The sequence below is a fragment of the Gorilla gorilla genome, chromosome 11, assembly GCF_029281585.2.
Source record: "Gorilla gorilla gorilla isolate KB3781 chromosome 11, NHGRI_mGorGor1-v2.1_pri, whole genome shotgun sequence".
NCBI classification, from domain to species: Eukaryota; Metazoa; Chordata; class Mammalia; order Primates; family Hominidae; genus Gorilla; species Gorilla gorilla.
Window position 1 is genome coordinate 127077543 of NC_073235.2, and position 27853 is coordinate 127105395.

General features: G+C 43.1%; 1 protein-coding gene across 2 annotated transcripts; it reads right to left on the reverse strand.

Annotated features, from left to right (window-relative positions):
- Positions 1–1292: 1292 nt before the first annotated feature.
- FAM124B (family with sequence similarity 124 member B) lies at positions 1293–27162 on the reverse strand. 2 transcript variants are annotated; one of them, XM_004033286.5, is made up of 2 exons: positions 26071–27162; positions 1293–5141 (listed from the first exon to the last, which is right to left on the reverse strand). In XM_004033286.5, exons 1-2 carry the CDS (start codon positions 26800–26802, stop codon positions 4506–4508), a joined length of 1368 nt encoding a protein of 455 aa, XP_004033334.1. In that variant the 5' UTR covers positions 26803–27162; the 3' UTR covers positions 1293–4505. The 2 variants fall into 2 exon arrangements, with proteins under 2 accessions (XP_004033334.1, XP_063551313.1); XM_063695243.1 differs by lacking the exon at positions 1293–5141 and adding an exon at positions 24867–25542.
- Between the last annotated feature and the right edge of the window lie 691 nt (positions 27163–27853).

Sequence of the window (27853 nt, forward strand, 5' to 3'; positions counted from 1 at the left end):
TGGTTTCAAAGCTTCAAAGGACAGATTGACTGTCTTGTTAGGAGCCAGTGCAGCTGGTAACTTAAAGTTGAAACCAATGCCCATATACCATTCTGCAAATCCTAAGATCCTGAAGAAGTATGCTAAATCTACATAGTCTGTGCTCTATAAATGGAACAAGAAAGCCTGGATGACAGCACATCTGTTTGCGGTTTTACTGAAATATCTGTTTACTGAATATTTTAAGCCCACTGTTGAGAACTATTGCTCAGAAAAAAAAAATTCCTTTCAAAATATTACTGTTAATTGACAATGCACTTGGTCACTCAAGAGCTCTGATGGAGATGTACAAAGAGATAAATGTTGTTTTCGTGCTTGTTAACACAACATCCATTCTAGCCCATGGATCAAGGAGTCATTTCTACTTTCAAGTCTTAGGATTTTAAAAATCTAATTTGTAAGGCTATAGCTGCCATAGATAGTGATTTCTCTGATAGATTTGAGCAAACTAAATTGAAAACCTTCTGGAAGGGATTCACTATGCCAGATGCCATTAAGAACATTTGTGATTCATGAGAGGAAGTCAAAATAGCAACTTGAACAGGAGTTTGGAAGAAACTGATTCCAGCCCTCATGATTGACTTTGAGGGGTTCAAGACTTCAGTGAAGGAAGTAACTGCAGACTTGAAAGTAGAACTGACTCTTTGAACCATGGGCTAGAATGGAGGTTATGTTAGCAGCATGAAAACAACAGTCATCTCCTTGTACATCTCCGTCAGAGCTCTTGGGTGACTAAGAGCATTGTCAATTAGCAGAAGAATAGCAAGAGAACTAGAATTAGAAGTGGAGCCTGAAGATGTGACTGAATTGCTTCAGTGTCATAATAAGACTTGAACAGATAAGGAGTTGCTTTTTGTGGAGGAGCAAAGAAGGTGGTTTCTTTAGATGGAAATTACTCTTGATGAAGATGCTGTGAACATTGTTGAAATGACAACAAAGGACTTAGAATATTCCATAAACTTAGTTGATGAAGCAACAGCAGGGTTTAAGAGGATTGACTTCAATTTTGAGAGAAGTTCTACTGTGAGCAAAAGGCTACCAAACAGCATCACATGCTGCAGAGAACTCTTTCAAGAAAGGAAGAATCCTGATTGATGTGGCAAACTTCATTGTTGTCTTAAGAAATTGCCACAGCCACCCCAGTCTTCAGCAACCACCACCCTGATCAGTCAGAAGCCATCAACATCAAGGCAAGACCCTCCACCAGCAAAAAGATTATGACTCGTTGAAGGCTCAGATGATCATTAGCATTTAGAAATAAAATATTTTTTAATTAAAGTATGTACATTGGTTTTTTTCAGACATAATGCTATTGCACACTTAATAGGCTACTGTATATTGTAAACATAACTTTTATATGTACTGGGAAACCAAAAAATTCATGGGACTTGCTTTATTGCAATATCTGCTTTATTGCAGCAGTCTAGGACTGAACTCACAATAGATGTGGATTTTATTTATAGAAAAATAAAGTATTCTGATCATCAGAAGACTTTCAGATTTAAAAAGTGACACATTATACATTTTAGGTAATACCGTATAATTTAATTAAGTCTAATTAATTTGATAAATTGGATTGAGCTAGTTCATAGTTTATCCCTGTTGTATATAATCTCTATTGAACTTTGGGATGCATTTGATTATTTGTTATAAATAATTTTCCTCTTAGCTATAGAAACATAAAGTAAATGGCACATGTAGTACAAATCTTAGAAAGGTGGATTTATTTTTTGTTGCCTCATTGATTTCACTAAAACTTGTTTCAAAAGAAGTCCTTTGTTCTCATGATATTTTTAAACTGTGGGTCCGAAGGACCAATGGTATTAATAATACACTATATTATATAATATACAATATAATACAATAATCATAAAAAACTCACACATTTATAATGCTTCATGAAATCCAGATGCTTTCATATACATCATCTTGATTCCCCTACCAATCTTTTGTTACAGTTGATAAAGCAACAGAGGACCAAGGAGCCTGACATGCTCAAGGTCCCATCAATAGTAAATTTAAAAAGTGAAACCAAAATCCGGGCCCCCCCACCCAGTTCACTGGTATTTCCATCCCATCATGTTGTAAATTGAATTCCTGTGTTGAGTAGTGTGATGGTTAATATTGAGGGTCAACTTGATCGGATTGAAGGATGCAAAGTATTGTTCCTGGGTGTGTCTGTGAAGCTGTTGCCAAAGGAAATTAACATTTGAGTCAGTGGACTGGGAGAGGCTGACCCACCCCCAATCTGGGTGGGCACCATCTAATCAGCTGCCAGTGTGGCTAAAATAGAGCAGGCAAAAGAATGTGGAAGGACTAGACTGGCTGAGTCTTCTGGTCTTCATCATTCTCCTGTGCTGGATGCTTCCTGCCCTTGAACATCAGACTCCAAGTTCTTCAGCTTTGGATTCTTGGACTTACACAAGTGATTCGCCAGGGGTTCTAGGGCCTTCGGCCATAGACCGAAGGCTGCTCTATCAGCTTCCTTACTTTTGAGGTTTTGGGACTTGGACTGGCTTCCTTGCTCTTCAGCTTGCAGACAGCCTATTGTGGGACTTCACCTTGTGATTGTGTGAGTCAATACTCCTTAATAAACTCCCTTTCATATATACATCTATCTATCCTATTAGTTCTGTTCCTCTAGGGAACCCTGAATAATACAAGTAGGATAGAATAGATGACATTTTAAGGGTATATTATTTTACAAGTCAATTTTGTAAGGTGCCTGATTCACATTTCTCAATATTCTTTATAATTTTCAGGTACTTTTATTCTTACCCATGTATTATATTAAGAAAATTTAGATAACATAAAAAAAAGTGGGAAGGAAATTTCAAAACTTCTTCCTGCTGTGCTTATTCAAAGTTCAGTAGTTCAACTTCCTTTTTTAACTCTTATTACAGAAAGCTATACCAAAGTTAAGCTCTTCATCCCATTTTCTAAAATCAAATTGTAGTCTAGGGGAGAGAGAGACAAAATGGGAATGAGAATATGTTGATGTTTTAAGGACAAAAAATATCAATTGAGGAGTCTTGTCTTTGTCCATTTACAACTCTCCTCCGTTTCTATCCCTTTTGCCGAGAAGAGCACCCAAAATCAGCCTAGACTCACTTTTGCAAGATTTGACTTTAGGACTGAACTCATCTCTGTCTCTAGTTAGGTGTAGTAAGTCTCCAAGTCTCCAAAAGATCCAGCTAAATCAACATTTACACTCTTATGTAACATCTGTTCTGAGAGTGAAGTTCGTGGAATTGAATAACCTTATAAATGAACTGAAACACAGGCCTCGGGTTTTTTAAAAATGTGTGTACAGACATAACCAAAAAATTCAGCATATGGGCAACGAGAATTTGTCCATTGCAATTCATAATATGCCCAGTCTCCATCTGCAGGTTGCAAATGCTTATTACACCATTATGTGGCCAGTGTGGGCCTCAACTGTGGAAAAAGTTTTTGGAGGAATATATTTGGAATTCAGTATCTTTTTAAAAGTTGGTAGAATGAATTTATCAGAGCAGTGAAACCATATACACTTTTTGGGTTTCATGGCCCCAGAATGTATATGTACCATATACACAATGTCTTATTCAAATGTAGGTATTCATAAAATGTTTATTGAATGAACATATATAAATGAATGAATGAGTGCATTTTGTAAAGGAATCTGGGAGTCAAAATCTGGCCAGAAGAACCCAAGTCCTGCTCCAGTGGCCAGATCAACCAGTCCAATTTTCCCACTGTGCTCAATGTTCCTCTTTGGTTTGTAACAAGAACTACTGTCCTCTTTGACATACTGCAGAAACAAATGAGAAGCAGACAAGCAGGAAAGCCCTAGAGCCTAGCATTCATGTTTAACCTGATTTTCTGGCTTCCAGTATTTTGGCTCATTAAACAGGAAAACAAAATTAACTGTTTATAATTTTCAAAACACTTTGCATTTTCACTCACTCCAGATACAAACAACTTTAAAGGCAAAATCACAAGGAGGGTATGTGAACAAGGCCTAGTCACCAAAAGAGGTCACATGAAAATTAAAAAGCATTCAAGAATAAATAGTCCATATTGTCCAGGGGGATGAGCTATGCAACCTAAGCAAAAATTAAAACCAAATTACAGACACTAATTAGTGTTGTATAACATACCGATTCATTGGCATACAATGCAATTATCCTGATAGATGCTGGATTCAACACATCCAGCTGGGTTAGTGCATCTCCAGGGAACAAAAGCATTCGGTTTTTTTCCCTGTGTGTTGGCTGTGTTCTCTTATGACTGTGATGGCAAATAAACAATCATTCCCAGCACCTTTAGACTTTGAACATTTGAAATAAAATCAATACAGATTGTGCATGGGGAGCATTCAGCCCCCCTCAGATGAACAACTAACAGGCTGATTCTGGGTCAGTACTCCATTTCTAGAACATTTTGTCTGATCTTGTGTTTTAGAAAACCACATTTATTTTATGCTATATAAAGAATTCTTCTTCATCTTCTTCTTTTTCTTCACCCTGAACTTGCAGATGAAGGAGACATTCTGAAATTGTCTTCCTGGTACCAAGGTCCCTTTGGCCAGCAAGTGGCAAAGGAGAGACTCTTCCCTTAAGGACACTGTTGTTTTTGGAGGTAGCCACCCCCAAGGAAGAGGCTGGCAAGCAGAATGGTGGCTGGCTGGTCTGTAAATCCCTTGGAAATCCGCCAAAATAAGTCTGCCTGGGTTCAGAATTTATGATGGTCAACCCAGTGTCAACATTCGTCTCGGCCTCAAGCTTCTGAAAGCTGTTTTCCCGGTTGAGGACCTTCATTCTGGCCCCGGATTCAAGGTGATGAGAAGACAGGTGCAGGTGGGCACCCATAGCTGGGCTGCTGACCTGGAATGACCGGCCAGGGCTTTTCCACGAAGTGCCGGCACACCTGTCTGATGTGGGGCTCCCACTGGGCTCAGGAAGCTCCAGAGAATGCCCCTGGGACCTCTTGCCCTGGTTCCTCTGGCTCCTGGGTTCTGAGGTCCTCTTTGCAGAGACAGAAGTCAGCCTGGAGCCCAGGGGAAGCATGCCAGCTCCCAAGGTGCCATTCTTAACACCAAGTTCTGGATTCAGCTGGACCTACAGGAAAGGAAAGGGGGAACATATGAAACATAATTTCCATTAACTAAGTGCCAAGAGCTGACTATGCCTTATTCACCCTCTGCCATGCCATGCCCATAGCAGACTTTCAGTAAATTTGGTTGAATTGAAGTGATAAGTACAATATAATTATGAGATATCTAATCAGACCCAGCTCCAAATACCTCTCTTTGGGACTCCCTAAATTAAGTTTTTGACAAGGGTAAGACTTTGGGAATCAAATGGCCAATTGACAACACCACACTTCTGGTAGAGCAAGTTGTTCAAACAATGCAGACATTCACAGATGTCATTCAGTGACCTCACTGGATGTTGTAAATGATATATTTATTAGCAACCATGTAAAAAAAGAAATTTAGAAAGCCACCAAACCATGTGGTTAAAGTTAAGATAAGGATTGAAGTAAGAATTCAATCTTCCAAAGCTGGTGATCCTTCTTTTAGATCATGCTAATAAAAATACGTACCTTGGGCCATTCTAAGACGTGACCACTCCAGGCGGCTAATAATTTGGCAGCAATATTCTTTAAATTCTTGGGGCACCATTTATTTAGATTAGAGGCCTGGTATTGTGTGAGAAAACAAAAAGGGGGCGCGACTTATATGGAAGTTTAGGTGTTTTAATCCTTAGCAATTCCACTCTGGTTACAAACTTACAGACCCCACTCAGCAAAACCCTCACCCTGCAGTTGACTGCACTCTCCCTCCACAGGATGGAGTTCACTGACCCCCCTTTAAGACTTCGACCCTTGGGAGCCTTGCATCCTATTCCATGCACAACACTCTTCCCAAGAAGATTTCTGGAAAAAGGCAATTTTTTCCATTTTGATAACAGCCCTTGGAAATTGGTATCCAGGATCCATCCCTACCTGGCCCAGCCCTTAATCAAATATCAAGAAGAATGATATGGAAGAACTTGCAATAAATACTACTAACTGAAAGAAGCCTATCTGGGCTCATGCCTGTAATCCTAGCCCTTTGGGAAGCCGAGGTGGGAGGACTACTTGAGGCCAGGAATTCAAGACCAGCTTGGGCAACTAGCAAGACCCCATCTTTACAAAAAATAAAAACATTAGCCAGATGTGTGGTCCATACGTATAGTCCCATCTATTCAGAAGGCAGAAGAGGGAGGATCCCTCGAGCCCAGGAGTTCGAGGTTAAATTGAGTTATGACTGCACCACTGCACTCCAGCCTGGGTGACAGAGAGAGACTATATGATGCCAACTACATGACACTTTGGAAAAACCAAAATTATGAAGACAGTAAAAAAATCAGTGGTTGCCAGGGGTTGGGGGGAGGGAGGGATGACTAAGTGGAGCACGGAGGACTTTAGGGCAGTGAAACTACTCTGCATGATACTGTAATGGTGGATGCACATCCTTATACATTTGTCCAAACCCACAGAATGTACGACACCGAGAATGAACCCTAATGTACCCTATGGGCTTTGGGTGATGGTGATGTGTCGTTGTAGGTTGATCAGTTGTAACACGTGTACCATTCTGATAAAGGATGTTGACAGGAAAGGAGGCTCTTTTCGGGGGGAAGGTTGTATATGGGAACTCTCTGTTCTTTCTGCTTAATTCTGCTGTGAACCTACCACTGCTGTAAAAAATAAAGTCTATTCCAAGGGAGAAAAAATAATGATACATATTTATCTTACAAGGCAAGAAGGCAGAAATGAGGGCAGTGAGAAAACAGGTCTAGAAATCAGTAAATTCTCTCTCTCATACACACACACACACACACAGAGCATATTTGTTTGTATAGATGACGCAGAGTACATCTCAATTTTCTGATAGAAATGGTGAGGTGCATATTACCAAGCTGCAAAAACAAACACACAAAAAAACAAGGACTTCCACTGATTCTTTTAGAATAGAAGTTGGCAAATATTTTCGGCAAGGAGCCAGACAGTAAATATCTGAGGGTTTGCCGGCCATATGGTCTTTATCCCAACTATCCAACTCTGCTGCAGAGCAGCCATAGACAATATATAAATGAATGGCTGTGTTCAGTAAAACTCTATGTATGAACACTGAAATTTGAATCTCATATTTTTTATGCATCATGAATTTTTTTCCAACCATATAAAAACAGAAAACTATTTTTAGTTCTCGGGCCACAGTTGACCAAGCCCTGTTCTAGATCAATGATTCCCTGTCTTTTTTTTTTTCTTTCCTTTTTTTTTTTTTGAAATGGAGTTTTGCTGTTGTTGCCCAATCTGGAGTGCAATGACGCAATCTCAGCTCACTGCAACCTCCACCTGCCAGGTTCAAGTGATTCTCCTGCTTCAGCCTCCCTAGTAGCTAGGATTACAGGCATGCACCACCACGCCCAGCTAATTTTGTATTTTTAGTAGAGATGAGGTTTCTCCATATTGGTCAGGCTGGTCTCAAACTCCCAACCTAAGGTGATCCATCCACCTTGGCCTCCCAAAATGCTGGATGACAGGAGTGAGCCATCTCTCTATCTTAAGAAGTTTTTTTCCAAACAATTTCTTACCTGGAAGCCCAAAATATGAAGCAATCTAATTAGAGCAGCCCTGGTTGACGTACAGAGGGTAGCCTCTGACTACGGGACCCCCTCTCTAGTTCCCCAGGGCTTCACAGAACCAGCTTGAAAACCACTATTCTAGAATATCTAAATTCTACCCCTGAGCCAAGCCAGTTCATTAGAGCCACACACACCTGAAACCCCTATCGCAGATGTGCTTGCACTGAACCACAGCTGAGTGCAGTGCCCCAGACTGTGTTGAAGAGAGCTTCCACCAGCATCAGATACTCTCTCTAGGGGCGACACTGTTGGAGGGATGCCCACTGCACCGCAGGACCTGTCCTTATGCAAACCCATAGGAGAAATTTCTGTTCCCAAACTTTGCTGCACAAGGGAACGTCCTGGGATCATTAAAAAACAATGATGCCTGCTCCCAGCCCATGACCTCCTGATTTCATCAGGTCAGAGTACACCTGGCTGTCAGAGCTGATAAATCTCCCCCGGTAATTCTAATGTGCAGCGAAGTTTCGGAACTACTGCCATGGACCCAGAAAAGCTAGGCTTCGAGTAGTCAGTTAACTTGCGGTCGCTGTGAGTCTGTTTCTTATCACATACACCTGACCTCCTCCTCCACATTTCTGAAAAATTCTTTGCCTAATTTCATTTTGCTATCTCTCTCTACATTTCCCTTTGCTCTAATTCCACAGCTCCGCCCTCCCTCCCCTCCTTTCTTCCTTCTCTCCTTCCTTCCTCCTGCCCTTCCTTTCCTTTCTTTCCTTTTCATCTGTTTGTTTTTTTAAAAAAGTCTTACTATAAAAGTAGTAATTTACACCATAAAAATAATTTCATTGTACAAATGTATAAAATAAAAAGTAAAGCCTTCTCCCTATCCCAACCTCAAATCACTCCCAAATTCTCACTTTCCAATGAAGACTATTTGCTTATCCTTTCAAAATCAGGAGGAAAAAATACTATCTCCGAAATGTCAGCTGGGGTTTCCCTTCCCCTGGAGAACAAACTCCCTTAGTCCTTCAAAGGGCCAACTGCCATCATTGCCTCTTGGAGAATCATTTGACACTGTACCCTTGTATCATAATGTACCTTTTTAATTGACCCAATGACATCTTTTTCTTCTAGAAATGGAAACTGGCATGGATATTTCCATACTCAGAAATGGTTCAGGGTTCATATTAGATCATCCAATCTGGAGAAAGAAATCAGTAACTTTGACTCTGGGGCTTGTATTTCATTCTCTAGCAACTGTGAACACAGAGAGAAGCCTGAGTAATCACCCCTTGCCACCTAAATCAATGTCAGATCATAATGAAATTGGTCCTGAAGCCCCAACCAGTGCCGAGACATCTCAGGGCAGCCAGGAAGCACCCTCCTGGGCCAGCCCAGCTCACCCCTCCACTCCCCTCTGTCACCCAGTCCCACAGCCCCTCCACTGGGCTTTCTCCACCTGCAAATGTCCCATCTTTGAAAGATTCTATTTAAGCCAGGCATTCTGAGGCCACGGGCTCCGGCACTCAATTCCCCATCACATCTGCTCTTCAACATCAACACTCTCAATCCCCAGCTTCTCCCTGTCAGCCCCTCCCATCCACACTGCCTTTCAGAGTCAATTTGAGTCCAAAGACTATCACTTCAACCATTTCTTCACCAATACCTCCAACTCCCCTCACTATTCCCATTCTGTCACAGACTCCCACAAAATCTCCCCACCTTTCATCCATCTACCTGCCCACATTTTCTGAACATGTGTTCAGGATGCCACAGAAACGCATCGGTCTGTGAAATGGGTGCCCCATGATGGCATGGTTTCCAGCCTCTCCCAGGCTACCTGCCAGTCTGCCTGCTTCCTTAGTCACCTCTCTCCATTCACCCAGCAGCTGTTCAAACCTTCAAAACTGTCCTGAAATCTTCAGCAGCACCATCGCCCCCGCTCTCTCTCATCAGGTGGTCTCACCATCTAGATTATCAAGGAAGCAGACGCTGTCACCAGTTAGCAACACTCTCACTGCTACCGCGAAACTTACCTGCAGCTTCACCATTCTCTCTAGGTGAAAGTGACTGGTCCCTGGGCCAAGACTCCCATCACCTCCCGCCTTCTTGGTGACCCCGACCTATCAATTATTCATTTTTCCCACTTTCTTGTCTTGGATGTTTTAATCTCTCTCCCTCTCCTTCTCTTTCTCTCTCTCTGCCTATTCCTTTCCAAGAGCAATTAAACTTGTTCAAGTCTCCTGTCTTTAAAAACACATTCTTTCCACCCTCTCTTTCCCTCCAGGTTTCTCTCTCCTCCCCTTCACTGTCAAACCTCTATATAAAATTTGTGTACAGTCACGTTTTTCTACAAACCTCCCCTTATTTTCTCTGCCCATGCCACTGACAAGATAAAATCTAAGTCCTTGGATGTGGCCTGCCTCACCCTTTACTGTCTGCCTCTTCTTACACCATGCTGGTAATTCCCTCCTACCACTCCATTGAAATTGCTCTTGCCAAGGTCATCTACAATCAGCCCTCCTGTCATTCATTATTTCTTGAGCTCTTGGTAGAATTGGACCTTGAAGTCTGTACTCTTTATCCTGAAGTCTTTTTCTTCAGCTTCTTGGCCAATAAATTCCACTGGATTTTCTCCTACCTTTCCCTCCACCCCTTCTCCGTTTCCATTGAGGGAGCCTCTTCCCTTGTTGGTTTATTTAATGTTCTCGTTCTTCAGAGCTGGCCTGGGTCCTCTTTTCTTCTCACTCTACCTGCCCCAGGGCAATCTCATGGGCATCTAGGCCTTCAGTTATCGTCTAAATGATGAAGGCTCCCAAAAGTGTAACTACACCTCAGATCTGTCCCTTAAGCTTCATCTGTCTCTTAAGCTTCACATCTACCTATCCAACTGCCTTCTAGCCACCAATCCCTCAAACACAACATGCCCCAAATCTTCTGCACCATGAACTCATCTCCCTCCTCACACCAAGTCTGTTCTGCTTTCTCTTTTCCCTCTCTTAGAAGATGGCACCATTAGCTCCCACATGACCCCAGGAAGAGCATCAGTCACCCTTCTCCATACCTCGGGTACAACCATCCACCTGTCCCCATGGACATTTCCTCTTATAGATCGCTGACATTCCACTCTCTCTGCTCCCACTGTCATTCACCCTGGAGCAGGCCATCATCACCTCTTGTCTGAATTACAGCAATAGCCATCCAATGGAAGTCCCCACAGATGCTGTCACCTCCCACAAATCCATTCTCCACTCCTCTGCCAGAGGATTGGATCACACCACACCATCGTCCTGCTTCAGTGATGCCCTACTCTTCTTAAGATAAAATCTAAGCCCTTGGATCACCACACCGTCGTCCTGCTTCAATGACGCCCTTCTCTTCTTAAGATAAAATCTAAGCCCTTGGATGTGGCCTGCCTCCCCCTTTACTGTCTGCCTCTTCTTATACCACGCTGGTAATTCAGCACTTTCTCCCTTTCAGCCTCCACACGCTGAAATTGAACATGATTTTCCCTTTCCTATGCCAGGGTTCATATATATTATTTCTTCTATGTGGGATGTGCATCCCCTAGCCCTTTTTCCTGAAACTTCCTCTCATTGTTAGCTCCAAGCTTACACAGCATTGAGAAGGAAGCCTTCTCAATGTCACTAATCTGATTTAGGTGTCACTAAATATCAACTCTGCCACTTATTAGCAGTAGGATTTTAGACCACTTACTTAATATTTCTGTCCCTCAGTTTCCTTATATGGAAAGGAAGATAAATAAGTGCTAACATCATAGAGTTGCTGTGAAGATTAAATGATAGTCGTGCCATGCATGTGTTTGTTATTATCATCGTCATTAGTATTATTACTAGCTCTCACAGCGCAGTCTGAACTTCTCGTATCTGAGTACTCGCCACACCATTTTGTACTTGGCTATTTACTCCTCTGTGTCTTCCCACAGAGTTTGCAATCTGGAATAGCAGGGTTATATACACCTTCTTTGTTATCGTATGTCCAGTGCCTAGCACAGTGCCTAACATTCAATAAGTAATCACTAAATCTGCTATATAAATAAATAAATAAAGCTTAATGCTTAACAAAATATGAATTTTTAAATAAAGCTTAATGCTTAACAAAATATGAATTTTTGCACATAGAAATGAATGAGAATGTAGCACCTATAAACTAGGCCCCAAATTATTTTACATTAGGTGGACATAAAGTCTTAAGAAAATTCATAATGATTTTTATTACTATGGCTAGACATTTGTGCAATCTTCTTAAGAGAGGGGAATGTCCACTTTTTTTAAAGAGAAGTCTAAGATCCTTAAAGCAGAGGGCAAAAGTGAGTGTAAGGTTATTAACATAGAAATGCAGATGTTTGGCATTGGAATGAAGAATTTCCAGGAGAAACATAATGCTGAGTGATTGAGATGAATCCCTTCAGGGAGAATTAAGCTCTTGCTGAAAAACAAATTGAAATGCATTTGTAGGAATTCTGATCATTTTGAGATCATCTTTCTAAGAAATATTTGTAAAATGTTACAGATTGAGAGCTAGGTTTTTCAAGTTCAAGGAACATCAGCATTATGTGATTAACAGGAAGATGGTCACTCATTTATAACTCTGAACTCTTGAAAATCAAGTGAAAATATACATCATTGAAAAATGATTAAGCTGTTAAGGGGCAGACTAGTATCATGAAGGAAAATAATGTTTCTCTCTGTAAGTGATTCCAAGAAGATAGCAAGAGAGAATTTCTTCAACACTGGGGAAAAAAAATGACTGCATGGAAACAATTTAGGTAAATAATAAGAAACCTCTAAACAGTGCCAGGCTCACTTAAGAATTGAAACCAGACCTTTGCAATTAACTGATCCTTTGAAAGGTACTTATTTTCATCAATTGGCCAAAACCACCAATGGCAACATGCTCTCCTATAATAGCAGGACCCTCTGAGCAATGCCTCTTTCACAGCAACATAAAGTATTGAGCGAGGGTGTAGAAGTGGAAGTGTGTGTGTGTTGGGGGTGGGGTATGATGGGGGTGGAGCTGGAGAATGGGAGGGGAATGAGAGAAACTAAGAGGGAGTTAATAGATCCTGAGAGTGTACAGCTGAGAGACTCAGAAATGAGAACATGGAGCCCTCAAGAAATGCTAGAGAAGAAGAACATAAATTACTTACTTGCAGAGCCACTATGTTCTTTTATTTTAAATGGCTAATAAAGAAAAAAAAACAAATATAGCTAAATATCTGTTGATAAAACAAAATGAAACACATGCTTGCTTATGCCAAACCAGTTTCTGTATATACCTTCTTTAAGAGATAAACTTATTTCCTGAAAACAAGTAGTCAGTCAATCAACAAGTATTTCAGAAGCAGCTATCTGCCAAGTACTCGACCGGAAATAAACATGTGTAATAAAATACTGAAAAGAGAAGGAGAGTCATAAAGTCCCACATTATAAAATACAAGAACGGGAAAATATATAATCAGTTACGTGTTACAAAGATTTAGGTATGAAATGTTCTAGTTAGGAATGGGAATTAATGTGCCCTTGAGCTTCATGGGAGGTTTCAAAGAGGAAGTGGAATTTGATCAGAGCCTTAAAATTGGATAATTGAAGATTAAATGAAAGGCATCCTTGGATAAGGAGTAGCTCAGGCAACGCACGGATACAGATAAACATATCGTGGAATAGTAATCAGCCATAAAAGTAAATGAAATTGTAATAAATGCTACAGCACTGATTAACCTTGAAAACATCATGGTAAGTGAAGTCAAACACAAAGAGACAAATATTGTATGATTTCATTTATATGAGGTACCAAGAATAGGCAAACTCATAGAGACAGAAAGTAGAATCGAGGCTACCAAGGGCAGGGGACAACGGTGAGTTTGATTTAATGGGTACAGAGTTTCTGTTTGGGATGACAAGAAAGTTCTGGAAATGGATAGTGGTGATGGTCTCACAATACTGTGAATGTGCTTAATGCCACTGAATCATACCCTCGAAAAATAGTTAAGATGGTAAATGTATTGTTATGTGTATTTTACCACAATTTTTTTAAAGAAAGAAGGCTTCCTAAATTTTTTTTAAAAGGTGAAAATGGTAAGTTTCTGTCTCACATATTTTACCACAATACATAAAATATAGAAAGCAAAGGTGTGGGAGTGAGCCCAGAGCTCTGGGGGGAAGAGGAGGGTAAGAAGGCTGGGATGGTGAAGAAGTGAGGCGGCAAAGGGAGATTCTTTTTTTTATTATTTTTTGAGATGGAGTCTCGCTCTATTGCCCAGGCTGGAGTGCTGTGGCACGATCTCAGCTTACTGCAGCCTCCACTTCCCAGGCTCAACCAATTCTCCGCCTCAGCCTCCCATGTAGCTGGGAGTACAGGCAGGCGCCACCACACCCAGCTAATGTTTATATTTTTAGTAGAGATGGGGTTTCACCATGTTGGCCAGGCTGGTCTCAAACTGCTGGCCTCAAGTGATCCGCCTGCCTCGGCCTCCCAAAGTGCTGGGATTACAGGCATGAGCCACCACAACTGGCCTGCAAAGGGAGATTCTAGTAGGAGTCTGATGTGAAGGTCTTTAAAGCCAGGCAGGGGCATTTTAATTTGATTTTCTCACCTTTTGTTATTGAACTGAGAAGGAACATAAATTTGGCAGTCATTTAAAAATGTATTTTGATAGCACTGTGCAGGATGAAACAGAATGCCTGGAGCCAGGGTGAAGGCATTATAATGCTGTAAAAATAATGTGCGTTTGAAGCAACGTGGGCTTAAAGCAGGAAGGCAGGAAGCAGAAATGACTCCCAAGGAAAATTAGAACAGCTGGGGACTGGTTGGATGTGGGGGTTCTGAGAAAAAAAGGAGGCTTTAAAAACAACTGGTGTTTCAAAACCTGGGCAACTGGGAGAAGAATGAACGGAGCTGGAGAAGTAGGGGGCGGGGAGAGGAGGGCTGCAGATGATGACTTGGTTTTGCCTGGATTGAGTCTGGGATGGGGATGAGACATTATGTTTAAATGGTCTTATAGGGAGTAGGAAAGAGGCTAAAACCTCAAGAGATAGAGGAAATTCAAGCACACGATTAAGTTGAACAAAAGTGATAACCAACCCCACAAGGTGATTTTTATTTCGTAACCTCAGTGGGGAAATCTTCGGTGCAGGGCAGTGGTCCTCATTTGGGGTGATTTTTGTCTCCCAAGGGGCATTTGGCAAAGTCTAGAAATATTTTTGGTTGTCACAACTCGGGGGTGAGTGGGCCAGTGTTACTGACATCCAACTGACAGAGATCAGGGCTGCCACTAAACATTCTGCAATGTACAGGACACTCCCCACAACAAAGAATTATCTCATCCAAAATATGTCAACAGTGCCAAGGTTGAGAAAACATGATTTAGAGAGAGGAAAAAACAGTTGAGTCTTTGAAATAAACACACACACACACACACACACACACACACAGAGAGAGAGAGAGAGAGAGAGAGAGAGAGAGAGAGAGAGAGAGAGAGAGAGAGAGAGAAAAGGAATAGTCAGAGAGAATGAACCCCTTAATTAAAAGAACTGGGTTATGACGGCCCACAGAGGAGAGGATTTCAAGAAGGCAGGAGTGGCCCACATGTACCAATGCTGCTGATGTCTTATCTTCAAGCACTGCTGGCCCTCCAGAGAGTGGATTAATCAACTCCTAGGGGAAGACTCAGGGTGCAGAATGGCAGGGGGAGAAGCACCATCAGTTTGTGGCTAAAGGCGGCAAAAACAGACAGCTCAACTGAGAAGCCAGGCGTAGAAAGACGGCAAGATACCAGAGCCATCGAGCCAAGGAAAAGCTGCTTGGTTGAGTTTGAAGGAGATGACGAGGGCCTCTGGTAACAGAAAAGAGACTGAAAACGCCGTGAGCTCATCGAGTGAGCAAACAAATGGGACAGCAAGGCCCACAGAGAAGGGAAACCTCATAGGAAGGAATCCCACCAGCGGGCGTGAACATACACCGCTCAGACATTTACCAATTAAATCAGTTGGAGGAAAGATTCCCCCAATACTTGTCAACAAACTTTTTTTTTTTTTTTTTTTTTTTTTAAGGCAGAGTCTCTCTCAGTCGCCCAGGCTGGAGTGTAGTGGCGCGATCTTGGCTCACTGCAAGCTCTGCCCCCTGGGTTCACGCCATTCTCCTGCCTCAGCCTCCCGAGTAGCTGGGACTACAGGCGCCCGCCACCACGCCCAGCTAATTTTTTTGTATTTTTGTAGTAGAGACGGGGTTTCACCGTGTTAGCCAGGATGGTCGCGATCTCCTGACCTCCTGATCCACCCGCCTCGGCCTCCCAAAGTGCTGGGATTACAGGCGTGAGCCACCGCGCCCGGCCAACAAACTTATTTTTAATTAGAAGCTGGAAAAGAGTTTCTAATGAAAAAGAAACACTTGGCAGGGTGCGGTGGCTCATGCCTGTAATCCTAGCACTTTGGGAGGCCAAAGTGGGTGGATCACGAGGTCAGGAGTTTGAGATGAGCCTGGCCAAGATGGTGAAACTCCATCTCTACTAAAAATACGAAAATTAGCTGGGCATGGTGCCGCACACCTATAGTCCCAGCTACTGGGGAGGCTGGGGCAGGAGAATAGCTTGAACCCGGGAGGCGGAGGTTGCAATGAGCTGAGATCACACCACTGCACTCCAGTCCAGGTGACAGAGCAAGACTCTTGTCACAAAAAAAAAAAAAAGAAAAAAGAAAGAAACGTTCGTTGGTAATCTTGCAATTTTAAAAAACTCTGTTTGCAACCTTATCCAGTAGGTTACTCTTATTAGAATCTTGCTAAGATATGAAATGGAAAGTGCCATCAGCGAAACTGTCATTAAACTTGGTAAGAGGAAAAAGTATCAAGTTTCGCTACAGTGTTAGAAATAAAAGAAGTACATTATCTAAAACAGGCTGAATTATCTTGTTTTAAACAATCAATTCTATGTGCTATATTCTTTAAAACTGTAATGGAAATCAAAACACTATATATTAACAAATATTCTTTTTAAAAGAAAACAAAAATTGTTTAAGAGTTAAAAGCTTGAACTTTGGAGACAGAGAGACCTGAGTTTGAAACTTGACTTTATCCTTGCTTCCCGGGTGACTATAGGCAAGTTGTTTAAACTTTCTAAACCTCAATTTCCTACCTTTAAAGTGGAGATATTTATAACGAAACAACACAACACAGTGGCTGGCATATAAATGTTCATTAAATGTTACATATAATATCATATTATTAGATTATCTGTTGTCCTTAGGTAGATTACGAAAAGCTATACAGGCACTTAAAAGATTGATAATTGTGTCAAATATTTTTGGAACTTTTTTTAGCAATCTGACTTTGAGAGTCAGTATAGTCTCAGTACAGGGAGGTAACATATGTTGTAATCTTAAAATATAATATTAAAATCTCTTCAACTATGTACCATACTCAATACAATTAATGCTAAATATCTTTTGATTGTTTCCAAAAATTGAACTGAATTCTACCCTTAAGAGATGAGGATTTGGCCCCGGCACGGTGGCTCACATGCCTGTTATCACAGTACTTTGAGGCCAAGGCAGGAAGATTCCTTGAGACCAGGAGTTCAAGTTCAGACTGGGCAACACAGCAAGACTCCCATCTCTACAAAACATTAAAAACTTATCCAGGCACGGTAATGCATGCCTAGAGTTTCAGCTACTCAGGAGGCTGAAATGAGAAGATCACTACAACCCAAGAGTTTAAAGCTGCAGTGAGCTATGATCATGCCACTAATGCTCCAACCTGGGTGACAGGATCAGACCCTCTCTCTAAAAAAGCAAAGAAAAAAGATGAGATAGGCCAGGCATGGTGGCTCATGCCTGTAATCCCAGCACTTTAGGATGCTGAGGCTGGCTGATCACTGAAGCTCAGGAGTTTGAGACCAGCCTGGGCAACATGGCAAAACCCGGTCTCTACAAAAAATACAAAAATTAGCCGGGCATGATGGTGCACATCTGTAGTCCCAGCTACTCCGGAGACTGAGGCAGGAGGATAGCTTGAGCCTGGGAGAGGGAGGTTGCAATGAGCCGAGATCACACTACTGCACTTCAGTCTGGGCAACAGAGCAAGACTCTGTCTCAAAAAAAAAAAAAAAAAAAACAACAGATGAGATAAGAGATAAAGTTTTGTCACCAACGAGGCTATACACAGTATAGTTACAGAAGCTTCAAGATGCAGGAGACCTTAGAAATAACCTAGGCCAGGGCAGTCCAATACAGCAGTCACCAACCACATAAGGCCATTTAAATTATTAAAATATAATAAAATTAATAATTCTGTTCATCAGTCTCACCAGCCATATTTCTAATGCTCAGTAGCCACATGTGGCGAATGGCCACCATATTGAATAGCACAGATACAGAATATTTTCATCATCACAGAAAGTCCTAGAGGACAGTGCATTCGTCTAGAGAAATGGGTCTCAGTTGAGAAATGGGTCTCCATTGAGAGCGTATGTGTGAAACCAAATCTTTCAAAATCACATGACTTTCTCCCACATGGCTGTCTTGGAGAGTTATGTGGATTCTAGCTCAGGTGCTGATTGCAGGAGATCCAGAGGTGAGGCCCCAGGACTGCAAGAAGGATACACAGGCATGAGTTTCAGCTCATCCCTATGATTAAGTCAGGAAAAGCCTCCAGAATGGATGGCCGGCAACCAACATGTGTTGTTGAGATGGCACACCCCGGATTGTATTGATGTTGTACTCTTGTTCTGTTACTTATCTGTCCTGCCCAGGTCACAAGAATAGGACACCACCCTATTCTAAAACCTCTCTAGCTTCCAGGGAGGTTTTATCTTGTAATTTATAAAGTTTTCCTACTGAACATCAAACAATGGTGGTGGGAGGCGAGGTGTGTGTGACCTTTCCCATTTAGTCAACTTGGGAAGCAGTCACCCTTATCAAGGAAAGAAGACCTGGAAGGTGGACCTCAGAGAGAAGGGAGAAAACCATCCTCCTTCACTGTGTGAGTTTGGCCTGGAGCACCTCCAGGAGAAGGGGGTAGAGAAGACTTGGAGGAGACCTGGGAGGAACCTCAAGGCCATAGCTTGCCTGGGAGCTCTGAGAATAGCGACATCTAGAGGTGCTTGTAAGTTATTCTTCTGGCCTAGAATTCTTTGGGGGGTTTTTCCCCACCTCTTTGTCCTCAACTCTTCAGAAAGATCTTGTTGAAATTACAGCTTGGTCTCAGCAGTGTTTGGGGACGGTTCCATAAGCCCGGAGTGGTGGTAACAGCAGTTACTGGTGGAGGACACAGGGCCTGCAGCAGGTGCTGATCTCTCCAGGGGCAATGGCAACACACAAGCAACTGGGGGCCCAGTGAGGAGACCAGGACAGAACCTGAAGGACCTGCTGTAGCACACCTGAGAAGCCACATCTTAGGGACTGAAAGCCACCAAGCGACATTGACTTCCATGACACCACGATCTCCTCGTCCTCCTGGCTTTGTGGTTGCTTCTTCTCAGTGTCTCTCACTGGTTCTTCTTCCCTCTCCTCCGGAAGTGCACACATTTTCCAGGCACTCTCTTTACCTCTTCTCTCTCTACACTCTCTTCCTTGGTAATGTTGATCCTTCCCAGGGCTTCAGCCACAAACTCCACCTATGCCCCTAGCCCATGCCCCCTCCTGAGTTCCAGCCCTCAGAGACCACCTGACCATGGAATCCCTTCATCTGAAAGACCTGCAAGCACTTCAAGCCCAATGTGTCCAGACTCATCATCACCTTCCTCTTCTTCACCCTCCATGTCCAATTACTGCCAAATTCAGTCAAGTCTACCCATGCAATTTAACCGCCTATTTCCATTATGAGTTCCCTATTTCAAAACTGCACTGGCTTTGACTGGAAAACTGAAGTCCCCTCTGAAGTGGTCAGTCAAGCCCCCTTCCAACCTGTCCTGTTTGATGCTAACAGGATTATGGTCCTAAATTATATATTATAGGTATGAGCACGTCTGCCCCTTCTCTAAACACCATAATAAATGGATTTCTTCAAATCCCATTTTGTGTCCTCCTGCACCCATTTTCAGTGGACCAAAAATTCTCTAAACTCCTTTGAACTCTCCAGCCCTATACTTCGCTACAGCCCATTCAGTCAATCCCCCAAGTCACACTTCCTCCATGTTACTTGACATCCTCGGTGAATTTCACCTTCTCCTTCCCTACACACAAGGTGGGTGGCTGCAGCTCTACAGTGCATTTCCCGCAGGCTGCCTGGTACTGCAGGCGCTTGCAGGAGGGTCCAGCTCCTCATTAGACCACCAGGGCAGTGTGATCCCACACAGAGCACCCACCCAAAGGCTAACAAGGTCATGGTTGTCACATCTCCCACAGGTCCATGAAATATAGACCTTGCTGAGCATTTCAAGTGGCTTTGAGGGAGGTTTGTCATTTAATTTATAAAGTTTGCCTACTGTACATCAAACAGAATGAGAAGATCACCAATGCTAACTCAGTGACCTGGAATTCAGAGTCTGCCAGAGCCCGACACCAAAGTCATGGACTCTACCCTTGGATTGCCCCTGCCAGGGGGAGGGCAGGAGATGAATGCATCAGCAGGTGAATCAGGGGAAAAGAGCCATAATGTAAAAAATTGAAAAAAAATATATAAAAAGTACAAAAAATACAACTTTGGACATGGGTCTCAGCTGTGGAAAGCTGAAAGCCAGCAGTAGTTGACTAGAGATACTGCATGTGGTTGATTTGACAAAATAGCTTATTTGACTGAGGGCACAGTTTAAGTTGCAGGAGGTTTAAAAAAAGAGGCGGACATCATCACCCATGCTACCTTCCCCCAGAACACACTGACACTGTCACTACCACCAGAGGCAAAAGCACAGGGAGAAAAGCAGAGGGACTGTTTGAACGAATAAAGGGAAGGTTGAACCCACTATCATTTTGCACCCACTAAGAATTGAGACAGCAGAATTAAAACTGCCAAAGGAAAAACAATGTCTGGCCCAGAACAAGAACTCAACAAAGTTCTGAGGAATGAATAAACATGGACTTGCCTTCTCATGTACTCATACATTCATTTACTGAGCATCTATTTGATACGCTCATATCGCTGTCATCAAAACCACCCATTCTAGACTCTGAGAGGCATCAGACGGTCTGCAATGGCAAGAGGTCATGTGGAAAATGCATTGCTCACTGGGTGCGCTGGCAGAGACAGCTGACAGCCTCTCACATGCACAGATCACAATTGCACCGCAGTTACATGGTCTCCAGGAGCTTCTACTTTACCAAGCACCACCACGTATATTCTCTCATTTGACCCTCATAACACAAATAATCCATGTCAGTTCCATTCATAGGACTCATCAGTGACTGCTCATTTCACCAAGGATAGAATAGAGAAGCTACTTAGCCAGGGTTCATTTGTAGAAGGATGTTTTTGCCTACCATGTGCCAGACACTGACCTTAGGTTCTAGGTTCACAGGAGTGAGCCCAAAAGGTCCCCCCACTCTCGGTACTTACATTCCAGTGGTTGACCACATTCCCACTGATCTAGCCTCAGGCCACCTGCCCATCCTCTTCCCCTGACTCACCCTCCCTTCACTCCAGCCACATGAAACCTCAGGAAGTTTGCTGAGCATGGCCTGCTAAGCAGAACCACACCAACATCGTCACCCACGGTCACCTGTTTGAGACACCCTTGCTCCCTTCTCCAACTGGCTAATTCCTCCTGGGCCACCCAGCTCACGCAGATCTGGGCATTGCTACTCAGGAAAGCTTTCTCACTGCCCCTGCTCGGCCTAGCTCCCCTCACACTCAGGTCTTCGGCACACACGCCTCCATCCTGGCCATGTGGAGGGATGGTCTGCAGAGAGGTTAGTTTGTGGTTATGGTTCTTCCTTTAATAGGTGTAATTTTCTTACTTTTGCCGAACATCAGCCATTTGGGACCACTCTGTATTTGTCTCCTCCGCCCTGATCTTCTCTGGAGACCCACAACCTTCCCTAAGAGTCCCACAGAACACCACACAGCATCTAGGGGTAGAAGGCAGAGCCTTTGCCTCGGGGCTAAACTGATCCATATCATCTCACTTTCCTGCACGTAATAATTGATTTAGAGAAGAGAATCTGATCCTAGTTGGTCTAACTGAAGTCCAGACATTTTGTTGCGCCATGGTGGGGCAAGGCACTTGGAATCCACATGAAGGATGTAACCCTCAGAGCTGCTAGCAGCCAGCTGGCGACCCTGGTGGATGCCTGGCTGAGGATAGGGCCAAGACAGTGATAACAGAGCTGGGATCTGGATCCTGAGCACACTGTGTAAGGCCTGGACTACTCACTTACAGAAGCCAGACTCGCTACCCAGCCCCTCTCCCCAGGACCCAAGGAAGTTTAGGCTGGATTTTCTTTTCTTTTCTTCTCTTCTCTTCTCTCCTCTTTTCTTCTTTTCGAAACAGAGTGATATGGTTTGGCTGTGTCCTCACCCAAATTTCATATTGAATTATAACTGCCACAATTCCCATGTGTCATGGGAGGAACCCAGTGGGAGGTGATTGAATTATGGGAGTGGGTCTTTCCTGTGCTGTTCTCGTGATAGTGAATGAGTCTCATGAGATCTGATGGTTTTAAAGATGAGAGTTCTCTGCACAAGCCCTCTCTTTGCCGCCTACTGCTATCCATGTAAGATGTGACTTGCTCCTCTTTGCCTTCCACCATGATTTTGAGGCCTCCCCAGCCACATGGAACTATGAGTTCATTAAACCTCTTCTTTTGTAAATTGCCCAGTCTCGGGTATGTCTTTATCAGCAGCGTGAAAACAAACTAATACAGTAAATTGGTATCAGTAGAGTTGGGCATTGCTGAACAGATACCTGAAAATGTGGAAGCGACTTTGGAACTGGGTAACAGGCAGAGGTTGGAACAGTTTGGAGGGCTCAGAAGACAGGAAAATGTGGGAAAGTTTGGAACTTCCTAGAGATTTGTTGAATGACTTTGACAAAAATGCTGATAGTGATATGAACAATAAGGTCTAGGCTGAGGTGGTCTTAGATGGAGATGAGGAGCTTATTGGGAACTGGAACAAAGGTGACTCTCATTATGTTTTAGCAAAGAAACTGGCGGCATTTTGCCCCTGCCCTAGAGATTTGTGGAACTTTGAACTTGAGGGAGATGATTTAGGGTATCTGGCAGAAGAAATTTTTAAGCAGCAAAGCATTCAAGAGGTGATTGGGGTGCTATTTAAGGCATAAGTGAATAGTGAATGAATTCACTCATAGTAAATGAGTTTCCCAATATCTGATGGTTTTAAAAACAAGAGTTTTCTGCACAAGCTCTCTTTGTCTGCCAAGCTCTCTTTGTCTGCCACCATCCATGTAAGATGCGACTGCTCCTCCTTGCCTTCTGCATGATTGTGATGCTTCCCAAGCCACATGGAACTGTGAGTCCAATTAAACCTCTTTCTTTTGTAAATTTCCCAGTCTCCAGCATGTCTTTATCAGCAGTGTGAAACAAAATAATACACAGAGTCTTGCTCTGTCATCTAGGCTGGAGTTCACTGGCACAATCTCGGCTCACTGCAACCTCTGCCTCCCTGGTTCAAGCGATTCTCCTGCTTCAGCCTCCCGAGTAGCTGGGACTACGGGTGCGCGCCACCATGCCCAGCTAGTTTTTGTATTTTCAGTAGACAGGGGGATATGCCATGTTGGCCAGGCTGGTCTCAAGCTCCTGGCCTCAAGTGATCCACCCGCCTCAGCCTCCCAAAGTGCTAGTATTACAGGCCTGAGCCACCACGCCCAAGAATTTTCTATCCTGAAAAATTCACTCCATTCAAAGAATGAAAAGCTATCTGGGAGCTACAATGTGTCATCTTTGGATTATGGCTGAGCCTTTACACACTTTCCTCAGGCACTTTTATTATATGACACCAGAAGCAGAATTTTCCAGAAGGCGATCTCCCACTCTGTTTGCAAAAGCTTAGACTCATTGACTTAACAAGAGGAGATCAAAGCGTGTTTTGGAGTGAGGAAGCAGAAGTCCCTGAGGTTTGGAGGTCAGGACAAAGGTGATGTCCAAGGGGGCTATCAAGAGTGAGAGGCAGCTGGGTGTGGTAGCTCATGCCTATAATCCCAGCACTTTGGGAGGCTGAGGCAGGTGGTCACTTGAGGCCAGATGTTTGAGACCAGCCTGGGCAACATAGTGAAACCCCATCTCTACTAAAAATACAAAAATTAGCTGGGCATGTTGGCAGGCACCCGTAGTCTCAGCCACTTGGGAAAGCTGAGGCACAAGAATTGCTTGAACCCGGGAGGCAGAGGTTGCAGTGAGCTGAGATCACACCATTGCACTCCAGCCTGAGCAACAGAGAGAGACTCTGTCTCAAAAACAAAAGAGTGAGGGGCTGATGCCCCATTCACACCTGAGAAGTGGCCAGGCTCCTGGGACAATCCAGAGAGGAAGAGGGCTCTTTTCATACAACTCATGGAGTTTCTCTTTATCCAAAAAACTCTTCTGCACTCCCCAAATGTGACTCAACTTTCCAAAGTAACTAAGTTGTTTAAACTGTGGTTCCATAGCAAAAATGTCAGTCAGCCTTAAAGACAGGAATGATTAAAATCATGTCCCTTGCTGCACACACACATTACATTTTTGTTTGACCATGAGGTTGATTTTAAGTACTAGAGAGTCGCTAAAACTGAAAGAAATTTTAGATGCCTTGGAAATTATGGGGTTTTATAATAGGCAACTAACAGAAACAGTGCCTGTCTACCTTATGTGAGCAAGAAGGTGAATAATTTAGAAATCATTTAATATAGAATATGATTCATGTTTTATTAACAAGTCAAAGTGATGACAACAAAATTAACCAAATGGAAAGACATCTCATCTTGTAGTCTCTTATTACTTTATTCAATAGGCCTTAAGGAGCTTCTGACCACTTCTTAAGGACAGAAGCCACAGGATATTTTGCTGTGAACATGACATTCATCCCCCTGCTTGCACATTTACACACATACACTGGACAGCAGTGGCTGACCACATGAACTTTGAGGGTAGATAGATACTTCCTATCTTGGGCAAATAACTGACCCCCTGGAAAGCTCAGTTTTCTTATCTCCAAAATGGGAAAAATAGTAACTTCATAGGTTGTTATAAGTATTAAATAAAATTATCAATTTAAGAGAATCCTTAGTATAGGGCATAATATGAACAATAATAGCTAAGATTGAGTTCTTGGCACTTATGTACTTTATAAGTGTCAGGTCATTTCCTGTAAATAAGTATGAGAGAGGAAGATGCTAATTCTCGGGTGCCTTTATTGTGCTAATGAAGAAACTGAGGCCCACAGTCATACAGCTACTAAGTGCCCAGGCTCACATACCATGGAAAGGCAATGCACGGCAGCTATCATGACTAAATACATACATGCTATGTTAGGTTTTCGAGGATGGTTACAAAGGAAGGCTTTAATTTCAAGTTTTTTTAAGAAAGCATTCTATCTAACTTGGTATGTGGTAAAATTTGACAGTGATGCAAGATGCTTAAAAATTAAGTCAATACAAGTTGATGGGTGCAACAAACCAACATGGCACATATATACCTGTGTAACAAACCTGCACTTTGTGCACATGTACCCCAGAACTTAAAGTATAATAATAAAAAATAAAAATTAAGTCAATAGTACTGCAAACTTAACATCCCTAAACAAGCTCGGCCAACATAGTGAGACCCCGTCTCTAGAAATAAAATAAAATAGCCAGACATGGCGGCACGTGCCTGTAGTCCCAGCTAATCAGGAGGCTAAGGCAGGAGGATCACTTGAACCCAGAAGGTGAAGACCTCAGGGAGCTATGATGGCACCACCGCACTCGAGTCTGGGCAACAGAGGAAGACTCCCATCTCTAAAAAATAAAAAAATTAAAAATTAAAAAAACCATATCTAAACATAAGTATGACTTCAACTTCCTTAAGTCAGATTAGAAGAGCTTGTGACATTCCTGAGCCCAAAGAGTAAACAAAGGATAGGGGTACAGTTGATGGGCATTTAAATGGCAAGCCTGAGAAAGGCCGATTCTTTAATAAGATTCTGATCTTTGTAGTAGAATCCTGTCTGATTCTACTATAAAGTACTTGTGTCAGCTGCAAATTCATGGAATCTGAACTTTCTTATCTGTCAGATGAGATTTTATGAGATCAGTGATTCTCAACCCTGTTACAGATTAGAGTCATCCAAGAAGCTGTAAAAAAGTTACCTAGGCCTGGATGTTCCCAGAGATTCGGATCAAACTGCCCTGGGGTGGGAATTTATGAAAGACCCTAAGGGACGCTAATGTGCAACCAAGTCTGAGAACCACTAGCTTAGGCCCATTCCGATGTAAAATTACACAGCTCCATGAGCCTCTACAAGATCTGAGACAAAACAGAAATACCTGAAGCAGAATCTTGTTGCCATCGTAGTCCTGAGTCTGCCACCTGGTGCTGCTGATAGGAATGCATGGATTGGGTAGCAGAGGCACTAACTGGCCGATCTCTTGAACCTTAAACTGCAGCACCGAAGACTCTTTGGGGTCCACTGACATTCCCGGGGGCAGCTGCTTCAGGGAGAGCTGCAGAGCAAAGCTCTTGGAGGCATAGAGCAAGAAGAAACAAAAATTGCTCTTTTGCAAGGTCGCTTCTCTCTGCAGGATCATCTCGTAGAGTCTGACGGCGTCTTCATAGTTATCAAAACTGCAGTACAGCGTCACCCTCAAGATCTCGGAGCCACAGTGCACCTGCCTCACCCCCCAGATGGGCATCTGACTGTCCAGGCTGTAGAACTCCTGATTGGCAAAAAAGTAGGGACACAGCCTTCCCCGAGTGTCCTGGGTGGGGTAGCACTGCCATGGCGAATGCTGGAGAGAGTCCAGGACGCGAAATAGCCGATGCTCTCCCGGGCTTTCGTGCAGGAAGAGCAACACGGACATCCCTGGAAACCGGGACCGCTTGGAATGGGACTTTTCACAGTATTTCACAGGACTGGCCCGTTCAGACACCTGAAAGAGCCGGACCTCTGGGCAAATGCAATCCAGGAGCTGGTCCAGAGTCCTCTGCAGAAGCGAGCCGTGCCCAGAGTTGGCAAGAAGATGGACAGTCATAGCCAGAGGCCCCTGTGTCTCATCCATGGAGGAACTGCCTGAGGCTGACAAAGACAGCGTGTGTAGAAGGCCCACTGTTCAAGTTTCTGAAATGAATGAAGAAGCGGCCCAGCCTTCAGCCCGCCTGAAAACCTTCAGCTGCAGCGGCTACTTCTGAGCAGAGCTCTTAACCAGACTAACACGTGCTCCTGGCCACCCGTGGACTTGCGGCAAGAGAAGCTCACACCAGCTCGGGTTCAGCAGCCTCCCTCTCCACAAGCAGCAGTGGGGTCACGTCATCCAGCTTGTGCATAATGTAACTGCTTGTGTTTAGCCTTTTCAGGCGTTCCCCAGGGTTTCTGTGTGACCTAAAAACCTATAATCCTGAGAAACACCCAAATGGGCGGCTCTTACAGACACTTAGTACAGGAAATGACCGGCCGAAAAGGAACATGAGTTGGCTCTGTTAGGCTGATAGCAATCTGTTTAGTTGAAAAGACATCCATTTTATCAACCTACAACTGGGTTCTCATTTCCTACTTACGGTTTACAGTAGCCTGCTCCACCAATCTGAACACAATGACTTCTTGAAAACAATTCTCAAAACTTGACCCTTTGCCAGTTTTTTTTTTTCCTTTGTCTCTTTATTTCATTTTGTTTCTGAACATTTTCTGCTAGGGCATGAAGAGAAGACTATCTAAATTATTTTGACTTCACTGAAAATTATTTGCTGTACCGAAAATTCTGAGTGTACTAAAAAGACATTGAGAAAATTAGTCTTCCTTTATTCACGCAAATTCTTTAGAAAGAGTGAGAGCTTTCCAATAATTGCTCATATAATTATAATTATAATTAACAATTGTAATTATAATTTTTAGTGTCTAATGAGGATCTACTATGTACCAGTCATAAACTGTTCTAATTCTTAAAGTAATTAGTTTTGTTTTGTTTTGGAGATGGAGTCTTGCTCTGTCGCCCAGGCTGGAGTGCAGTGGCGTGATCTTGGCTCACTGCAACCTCCACCTCCCAGGTTCAAGAGATTCCCCTGCCTCAGCCTCCCCAGTACCTGGGACTATAAGTGCGCCAACACGCCCAGCTA

Bases quoted from the DNA above. Each gene is read 5' to 3' on its own strand.
- FAM124B (XM_004033286.5), bottom strand. From the start codon at position 26,802: ATGGATGAGACACAGGGGCCTCTGGCTATGACTGTCCATCTTCTTGCC. The intron at 5,142-26,070 runs GTATTTCTGTTT...CCTTTCCTGTAG, and splicing joins GCAACAAGATTCTGCTTCAG to GTCCAGCTGAATCCAGAACT.